Here is a 10,317-nt window from a genome sequence, read left to right on the forward strand (position 1 = left end):
TTGTTTAAGATTGCAGTAACCGCAACAGCCCTATGTGAAATAACAAAATAGAAAGAAGGCACGAGACAGTTGAGACCGGTACACAAATACACAGTAGAAATGTAGATACACGCGTCCCATAACATGGAATTCCCTGCTGCTGCGTTAACGCTTTGACAAAATATTCTGTGGTCGACCGGCGGATCGGATATTTGGGGGAGTGCCCTAAGCCGAGCCGAGCCCTCTGTCTCGTTTTGACGGAGAGCTGATTGTCTAATGACTTTTAACCTTCCCGTACGTGATCCCGTGTTTGTGGGGAAAAGAACTTGATTTGTGAACCGCGTACATCAGAGGAGCTGCACTGAGGTAAAAGACACAGACCTTCATCTTGCAAGCGTGGGAGAGGCAGAGTTTGGGTTTCGGGCACCGAGCGTTACCATCACTTCACACCACGATCTCAAATGGAAAAAGTAATAAAACAAATTTGCTTTTGCAATTGAAATTTGATGTAAAGTGCCTACATTTATACATTTAAACCCATTAAAGTCGACTTTTTCTTCAAGGTCGGGTGTTTGATTCCTGACCATGGCTGCAAATAGACGGGGTTTGGAGGTGATGTGCTGTTTTTAGTGGCTGCCTTATTGGTTCTGCAGTTGCTGCGTGCAGCATGCTGCTCAGTAAGCTCTCTATCCAAACCCATTTTCCATCTCTACTTAGCAGAACTAGCACCAGCATCCCTGGTAAGGCACTTGTATGACAAGGCATGTGGTCATTGTGCAACACTATGACTAAGGGGTAATTTGGGCACAATTTTTCTCAAGGCTCCACGTGGGTGATGCATCTCCTGACACATTGCTTTACCATTTTCCTCTTCCTTTTCTCTCTGCTGCGGTTCCTTTGTGGAAGTAAAAACGGGGTTTAAAAGACGCCGGATAAGACAAAGCTCGGTAAACCTAGGCCTAGATCTGAATATGTGCCAGTGTAAAACTCAACCTGGGCCAGTCGTCGTCGGCACTGCTGCTGCTGCTGCTGCGGGCTCAGAGACGTCCCTGCTGGGGAGAGAGGAGGCGGTGACGGAGGGGTGGAGGTCATCCAAAATCGCTACCCCTCCATCCTCCTGCCTCCGCCCCTCTATCCCCTACGTGATCTTTCGATCTCTGTGCGCTACACGTCCGGCAGAGGTAGAGAGGCTAGTGGTGCTACTTGTCGATTTCACCTATCCGTCATCATCCATCCCTTTTCTTTCGATAATGTTCCGCGTCGCTCTCTCGACCGCGCAATTGACCGCGGCGTCCCGGGACGATCGGAGGCTGAAATGCACGAGAGGGCGACGTCCCGTGGACATGGAGGAGAGAGATCCCCATCTTTTTTGACAATCCCTCTCTCCTTGTCTCTCTTGCGGCAGCGGGCGGGCCTTTGTGGGGGTGGAGGCGGAGCGTTTCTTGTCCATTGTCAGCCCTCCGCCTTCTCGTCCTCCCCCTTTCTCCCTCTCCCTCTGTCTCTCTCTTTCTCACACCACCGTCTCGTTGCCCTTCCCCGGTTTGATCCAGCCCTCGCCCGGCACCCTCTTGCCCGCCCTGGCCACCCGGCTGTCCCGGAGCAGGCGGGTGGAGCAGCGCTGCCAGGTGTGGAGGGTCTTGGCCGACCAGATCCACATGCCCGAGGTGATGCCCACCAGCAGCGACATGAAGATCCGCAGCATCTCCGAGGCCACGTACGAGTCCCTGGCGCCCGCCCTGAACTCCCCCCAGTGGGAGAGCTGGTACAGGTAGCAGCCGATGACGGTGGAGGCCGGCACGGTGTAGAGCACGGAGAAGACGCCGATCTTCACCATCAGACGCTCCAGCTTGTCCGTCTTGGTGCCGTCCTTCTGCAGGTTGGAGCGGATCTTGAACAGAGCCACCAGGCCGGCGCAGATGAACAAGGTGCCTGCCACCAAACAAAATGTCAATAGCTTGTCGATCTAAACTGCTTAGTTGGCGATTAATCGTCATTCAAATGATCGCAATTTATAATCCGGTTGTCTTTTTTTGTTCGTTTTGGGTCGCTATCATAGTTTACGGAAGCCTGTAGAAGTGTAAACATTTGGGAAGATAGTTTGTTTTCCCTCAACTCAGCTGATGGGAACACACCCAATTCACATTTTATTCACAATAAGACACTTAAGGGAATCAGCATTTGTTATTTGTTGCAACATTTCTCGCGTTGGCTTAGAATTCCCCTTTGATTTGGATAGAAACGCATGATTGTGGAATCTAACAATTTCACGAAATGACCTGCGATTTTCGATCACCTCAGCGGCTTATTGAACAGTACACGTTTTGGGAATTAGATTTTGGTCTTGATTTTTATATTGCCAAGTTCAGAGATCTGGGCATGCCAAAATCATAGAAGTCCCATTAAAACCAGTGCAACAGACCCAGAGTCGACTCTGCAGCGGTGAAACTGTCCACCCCCGTGAACCCAGAGAAACGTTACCTATGAGGAGGTACGTGGCCAGCGGCGCCACCACGAAGCCCGTGAGCGCCTCCTGCTGGAGATTGCCGACGTAGCAGAGCCCGGTGAGGTCGTCTGCGTCCACCAGCCGCATGATGAGGATGACGATGGTCTTGACGGCCGGGATGGCCCACGCCGCGATGTGGAAGTAGGAGCTGTGCATCTCAATGGCCTCGTGGCCCCACTTCAGGCCAGCCGCCAGGAACCAGGTCAGGGTCAGGATCACCCACCTGGATGAGAGGGAAGTGAGGGGAGAGCGCGAGAGAGAGAGAGAGAGAGAGAGAGAGGCAATGAGAGAGGGAAGGAGAGAGGAAAAGATTTTAAAATTAACTTAATCGAGCTTGGTTATATTTAATATTACATATTTTTTGTGTGTGTTTTTATCCATCTATTTTCATATTTTTTAGTGTGAATTTTAAACCCATGATGGCTCTGGGTGTGTCACTGAAAGCTTACCTTATTTATACACTGAAAATGTGTTAAAAAATGATCTGTAAAAAATCGAATACTGTTACATTTTGGGGTCAACATTTTTTCAAAAATGTAAATCTAATGTTGCTCAATCTTTAACAACTGTAATCGCTGAGAATGACACACTAGTTGACCAAATGTATAACTTAAAGCAAACCGGCAGTTGCATATTGACTTATTCACTGGCTTATGGCAATACTGGCAAAGCTCACCATCCAAAGACTAAATAACAGACGTTGGCAAATCAACCTATATTTGTTTGAAAGGTAGAAGAGATAATATTGTATTGTGCTCTTATTTACACATTTAGGGGCGAATTTAAAAAAGGGTTGCCGCTAAACGTGTGCAAATAACAAAAAAAAGCAAGTGTCTATTTCCCAAAGCATCCGCAGACTGCTAACACCAATAACTGCGCTGCCACGCAAATAGCCCCTCGGCGCGCGGGTGCTATTTGCACGTATTTAAAGAGGTATTATTCAATATATTTGGCGCAAAATTGGCGCCGTGCTATGCAAATGAGCCTCGTTGCAAAAACATCCCACTCACAAACACCGGTGCTGATTGTCACGCCCAGTCAGAGAATTTATTACCAAAAATGATTACCGTCTCCGACCTGGTGGTGACTGTGCGGACGCAAATAAAGGCAGCGGTGCCGATCCTCTCCCTGCGCGATCAGAGCACCTGTCAAGTTAAACATTGGGATTTGAGAATAATGGAAATGTCCGGCGCCCCCCAGTTTCCCCGTGCATCTGGGCCCCGCAGGACGCCAGGGCCGGACCGTTTCCGTTATTTTCAAATCCCAATGTTGACAGGTAGGCTTATTGATCTTGCAGCAGAGCCGATCGAGGCACCGCAGGCTTTTCTATTTTTCGGCAATTATCTTTGCCATAGTTGCGATCAGACACAAAACAAGGGAAAATTGCACTCAGCTGCAAAGCTTTATGGGCGTGTTTGCGCTGACATATCATTTGCGCAATATCTTTTGTGAATTTGTGATAGGGGATTTGATGCGCAATTCATGGCGCTATTAGCGGCCGCAATCCATTCTTTCTGACCTTCCCCTCACAATGAAGACGGAATGGATGGAGAGGACAGTGAAAGAGAAGGGGTGCTCTAGGGAAGCAGTTGGAAGACCAGAACTACAGTTGCAACATCGGTAAAAAAGAGAACTTTGCGCAATCTGTGGAACTGCGAAATTTGATGGTGAAATAATGAGCAAACCGGATGCAAGGCCAGGATTCCCAAGATTTTACTGTGTTTAAAGTGATGATCCAACAGAGGAAGTAATGTGTCACATGCAATAAGTGTTTATCTGTGTGTGTGTGTTTGTGTTTGTGTGGGGTTGTGTGTGTGTGTGTGTGTGTGTGCGTGTGTGTGTGTGCGTGTGTGTGTGTGTGTGTGTGTGTGCGCGGGGGTGTGCACACACACTCACCAGAGGGAGGAGGCCATGCCAAAGAAGTAGAGGAGAAGAAAGACGATGGCGCAGCCCGTGCTCTTCAGACCTTCTTGGACCAGCACCGGCACGGCCGCTTCCTCCAGGTCACAGGAAACCCGCTCCCTGCCCAGGGTCAACCTCACCTTAACAAGCGGAAGGAAATACACCATAGTACCGTTAAATTCAAAGGCCAAAAGATTAAAAAAAAAAATCAAAGGGGTAAAAAAAGGAGCGAGATACAAAGAAAATATGTGAATAAAGCCCTGGTCTGTGTTAATTCAAATCATGTGATGCGATATATAGCGGTTTACAATATTGTGCAACATTCTTTTCAAAGATTCATTCAGAAACTTGCTTCAGCTTGGTTAACAACATGGGCATTTAACGTCACTGAAACACGTGCACAACCAGGAGTTGTTCAATTTTTTTCAGCTGTGGACTCTTGAAAGCTTCACTGTCGGATTCTGGTCCAAACAGAAACATGGTTGTTGTGCAAGATAATTCATCCTTAACCTCAACTCAGAGGTTACCTACCCCTTTTTTTCCACCTCAGAGACCCCCTAAATCAAACCCCCATTCGACCTCGGACCCCCACCCAATTCAAAAATAACGCAATCATTTCCAGGAACGTATTTCCAGGAACGGTACAGGAGTGACTTTTGCTCTTTCAGTGCAAATAAAGTTCAGAACGGTCCCAACGGCGTGAGCAGCCGAAACTGCGTTGACGTGGACGTGCGTGGTTAAGACAGGGTTTCAGCGATGGTCTTTTCTTGTCTGAATTGGTTCTATTTTAAATGGCAGCGGGAGCGCTGTTTTTAGAGGACACAATACATTATAACATATAGTCACGGATTTTGTCACAATCTCTATTTGAACTGACACGCGTGTGGATTTTTTAAACCTACATTTAACTATTAGTTACCATCTGCCTTAAATCTCCTAAGGCCTCCGACCTCTTCCTGTGATCTCTGGCACCCCCCTGTGCCGGGGTCGGGCACCCCGGGTTGGGAATCACTGACCTAACTGATAAATTAGCTGATCATCCCTTTTTTTTTTTCCAACTGGCAGCGTTCTGAATTTGATTTTTTTCCGCTGCAGTCCTCCACCTCCCTTGGCCATCACCCAGGCAGGTCACAACCTCCATTACTCCCACGGATCCACATTCCAGTCATTCAAATACAGGTCACCGAACGGCCCCGCTCACCAGGTAGGCGACGCTGTACAGGTTACAGCACATGGAGAGGAAGATGATGGGTCTCTCGGGGTAGGAGAACCTCTGCGAGTCCAGCAGGAAGGTGAGGACGGTCAGCGTGGTGGAGAGGAAGCACATCACCGCCCACACGGCCATCCAGGCGTCCGTGAACACCTTGGCCCCGCGCCGGTAGAGCCCGCTGTCGTAGCCGCACTGCAGGGCGCAGGTGTGGCTGCGCCGCACCCAGGCGTACTGGTCCGGGGTCGAGCCCAAGGCCTGGCACTCCTCCTCCTGGGGGGGCAGGGGCCGCACCGGAGGGTAGGGCGGCTCCTCGTCCCCCGGACCCTCCATGCACATGTGGTTGTGGTCGTTCTGCGGCGGGAAGAGGCTGCAGTTCAGCATCTGGAGAGAGGATCAGAGGGGCGTGTTTTAAGACCCGTTTTGCGGGCCTGGATACATAAAACATCACGCTTTTCTCCTTGTTGCTATAGTTACGAGTGCGGTTGTTTCTTAACAATGACCCACCTCAGGCCAGGTGTAGCCAAACTCTTTCAGCACAGGGAGGCACTTGCGCTTGACCGACAGGCACATGCTGCCGCACGGGCCGATTGGGATCGGTACCTTGTCCGTGCACATGGGGACGTACACTGAGCACAGGAAGAACTGGGGAGAAGAAAAGATGGGGCGTTAAAATGGCTTTCATTTTTTCAAATTCACCAGTCCTCTACTTTCTGACTTATGACAATGCCATGTTTCTAATACAACCGATAATTGTTTCTTTTAATTCGTGGAAAGGTTCTGTATCACATAATGTATGTTAACCAGCTCTATTGTCATAGATGGACGCCTTCCGAACATCTAGATGTTTTGGGAAGATATCCACCGGCATCTAGCGTCGGCTACATTAGGGCTACAGTATCTGTGCTCAAGTGAAGCGGCCGAGGCTCAAGCCGGAGCCAGTAAGGGTGAAAAGGTGACACCCACACCTTCAAACACAAGCAGCAGACCATAACGCCCAGGGAACGTGCAATAAAACACTTGCCTCCACTTTCGCTTTTGCTTTTGGGTGACATTTACTGTAATTACAACGCTGCAAGGTCACGCGTTGAGACAATCTGCCCATGTACGCGATTGGACCGGTGCCAAATAAAGAGGCACCGCTAGCGACCGCGTCCCCGAACAAGTCGTCATTCACACTCATTAAGGAGCCGCGGCGATGGAAACAGCGGGGAAATGGAGCGGGAAAGAAAAGTTGAACTCTGCCCTCCCCCGGCTGATCGACCACAACCAACCATGTGATATTTATTTGGACCATATTTGGACCTGCCTTTCTGTCTCAACCGGTGGTTTCGATTAAAAAAGTTCTGTTCCCTCGGAAGAAAGCTCTCAGATAAGTGTAATCGGGCATGACAACACCAGTAGTAGCGTCCTGCAGCCCTAAAAGAAACACATGGAAGAACATTCTGTACGTCCTTAGTATCATTGGACCTATCGTTTTCAGCTACGCCGTGCCAAAATGAAGACATGGTCATCCCTCCCAGATGAGGGATAAGTCGAACGAGCCACGGACAGAGCCAAAGAAACAGACAGCGGTGATTTAAGAGCTGTTTAAAGCGATGCGCGGTGAATCTAAAAAAAACCCCAAAAACTCTGAAGTTTAAACCAGTTTTACGGCGTGCGACTTTTTCGCTTTCTCCGAGAACACCGGGCGCGCCAGGGCCACGTCGGCAGGGAATCTGATTCAAGACGGATCCAGTCACAAGTCCAGCCGTTCGGGACGTATGACTGGTTGATAATCATCCTGAACACATGTGACTGTGTTCATGATAAAACCAGTCACAAGTCGCCGATTTTTTTTCTTTCTTCTTTCTTCCCCTCTCTGGTGTTGCAACTGTTGACATAAGTTCAAGTGTTAAAACCCTTTGGGTTCAGCGGCTCCCCGTCCACAGGTGACCGCCGAGCGAAACATACCTTCAAATTTATTTTTTCATTACAGAACTATTTTCGAGTCAAAGCAGACATTTCCTCTCCCCCCGGTCCCAGCGCCTTCCACCTATAACCAGTACACATCGCACGTCAAACTCCAAAGCTCAGAGGCCCGAGCCCCGATATGAGCTTCAATCTTCTCTTTGATCGCTATCTGGGTTGCAGCTCTAAAGCCCATCTGCGAGACGCCATCGTGTTTTCACCCCCGTCCAACCCCCCGAAAAAAAAAAAGATTCTTTGTTTCGACGTGGAATCACAAGCGCCCGCGCCGGTTGTTCTGTGGACTCCTCCGTCGATAGAGCGGCTCAAACTGTTGTTTTAGTGATCGCTTTGTCTGGGTCAACGGCATAATTAACATTTGAATATGTGTGTGTGCGTGTGTGTGCGTGTGTGTGCGTGTGTGTGTGTGTAGGGAACATGCGGGCCGAGTGATGGGATGCGTTGCGGTGTAGTCTTTCCCACAGGGCTGGTCCTGCCAGCGACGGAGGTGTGAGACATTCTGGGTGTTTTCCCTAACCGTCGGCAACCGCCACTAAAAGCTGCTTGGGTTACGAGTCAGGAAGCCTCCCATTAGAGCACATGTAAGGGGATATGGTTTCCCCTTTCCCTCTCTCTCTCTCTCTCTCTCTCTCTTTGTGTGTGTGTGTGTGTGTGTGTGTGCGTGCGAGAGAGACTGGGCTGAGTTAATCTAATGGACATTTTTGAGCTGGTGTTGCAATACAGGTTGGCTGCACGGTGCGGTTGCCCCTTGTTTGGCATTTTTGTCCCTTTCTTTCTCTCACACGCATAGGGAGACTTGGCTCATACTTCTTTTTTACGAAAAGAAAATACAATATTAGACACTGATAATTTGAGTTATTTAGTTATGAGATCAGCATCGGTGAAGCCAGACACAACAAAGGCGTACGGCACACACACACACACACACACACCGGCATAACTTGCCATGTGTGGGAATCGATGGCTTTCTGAGCATTTGCGTCCATACAAAACAGCATAACTGGACCGAAATATATTATGCAGGCACTGATCGTTCCCAGTAACTGACCCCAAGAATGATCATCCGGTTTATAGGCTTAAATAAGAATCCCTGAGAAAAAAAAAAGAAGGGTGAAAATGGGACAAATCTGTCTCTTTTCGCATGGTGGATGAGGCGAACAAGCAGCATTTGTTTAAGGAAACTGAGAGCACCATTGTGAGCACAGTATAGTGCGTAGCCTTGAAGAATTCTCTGTGGCTGTGTTTGGTACAAACAAAGAGCCCTGAGAGCAGCGAAGGAGGAATGACATGCCAGTAACATCACCATGTCACCATTACACAACGGCGGGGAAGGAGGCATCTCCATCTTTCCTAATCCTATAAGCATCCAGTCCATCTGAGCTCCAGGAGGCAGAGAGTCACACAGTCCCTGGAAACTACAGCACTGGACTAAAACTCAGTGGGCCGTCACGTGCTCTGTGACACCACACACACACACACACACAAACACACACACACACCCATACACTATTGGAAACACACACACACACACACACACACACACACACACACACACACCCACAGACGCATAAACAGACATACACACATATTAACAAACACACGCTTGGCAGACTCACTGGGGAGACTGGAGAACTCGTGCGTCTGCTCGTGCAAGTCGTGCACGCATTGCAAGCATTTTCGGGATAAATGTGGGTCACACCTAATAATAATAATAATAATCAAAATAATAATAATAATCAAAATAATAATAAAAAATAATAATAATAAAAATAAATTAATATAATAATAATAATATAAAAAAATAAAAAATAATTCATATAATAGCGAAAAATATATATGAATAAAATCATACTACAAAATAATTACTAAATATAAGACAACTAATAATAATAAAACATTAATAATTAAACTAGTAATAATACAACAATAATAAAATAAATAATAATAGTCATTATTATTATAAATAATAGTAACAACAACAATAATAAAATAAATAACCATAATAATAAACTTATTTAGAGTAAGTTCATTCCGTGATGTGATCCAGTCCCGGTACCTTGAGCTGGCTGGAGCAGCCATACTCTATGAGGGGTGTGAAGGTGATGAGCTGCAGCTCGGCGTCGGACTGCAGCACGTTGCCCACCAGATTGGGCATCTTGGTGACGTTGTAGCCCAGACCCTGGCACATGGCGATCCGGATCGGGTCGCAGGTCATCTCCTCCACCTCGTCCCCGAAAGCCTGGACCGCGTTGTGCCGGGACCAGAGCAGGACGGAGAGCCCCAGCAGCGGCAGCAGCAGCCGCTGCCCCGCCGTGCCGGCGGGACCCCCTCCAGCTCCGGCACCACCCCGAACCCGGTGCATGGCAAGAGAAAAAAAAAAAAGAAAATGAATCCCCCTCAAACCAGGAGGGATCACAGTCCACTGGGGGTCAAACGGTGGAAAAGTCCCCCACCAAAAAAAAACAAAAACAAAAACAATATTGCTCCTGCAGGATGCGTGTGTAGTCCAGTTTGAGTGGGTGCGCTCAGCTCAGAGCGGCATGCATTCGCCCAATGAGGACACCTCCAATGGACAACATAACCCAAACTATAACGGCGGCAAGTTGCATTACTGATACAAAAACCCGAAACGAGAGTGTCCTCCTTCTTCTTGCTGCAGAGAATCACAAGTTCGGGGGTTGCCTTTGGGACAGAGTTGGACGGCTCCCACCCTGCGCGCCTCCAGTCCTGGACTACTTTGTCTAGTAATGTGTCCGAC

General features: G+C 48.4%; 1 protein-coding gene across 1 annotated transcript in view; it reads right to left on the minus strand.

Moving 5' to 3' along the window:
* Window positions 1-9,853, minus strand: part of fzd4 (frizzled class receptor 4) — an 11,755-nt gene extending 1,902 nt beyond the window's left edge. The window contains exons 1-6 of the mRNA XM_080006808.1: window positions 9,616-9,853; window positions 6,099-6,236; window positions 5,586-5,975; window positions 4,379-4,524; window positions 2,458-2,705; window positions 1-1,908 (exon numbers count right to left, since the gene is read on the minus strand). The exon at window positions 1-1,908 is cut by the window's left edge and continues 1,902 nt beyond it. Of these exons, the coding sequence (XP_079862934.1) occupies window positions 1,490-1,908; window positions 2,458-2,705; window positions 4,379-4,524; window positions 5,586-5,975; window positions 6,099-6,236; window positions 9,616-9,774 (1,500 nt within the window). The 5' untranslated portion in view covers window positions 9,775-9,853 and the 3' untranslated portion in view covers window positions 1-1,489. The remainder of the gene's footprint in view (window positions 1,909-2,457; window positions 2,706-4,378; window positions 4,525-5,585; window positions 5,976-6,098; window positions 6,237-9,615) is intronic.
* Between the last annotated feature and the right edge of the window lie 464 nt (window positions 9,854-10,317).

This window comes from Zeus faber (genome assembly GCF_960531495.2).
Source record: "Zeus faber genome assembly, chromosome: 9".
Lineage (NCBI taxonomy): Eukaryota > Metazoa > Chordata > Actinopteri > Zeiformes > Zeidae > Zeus > Zeus faber.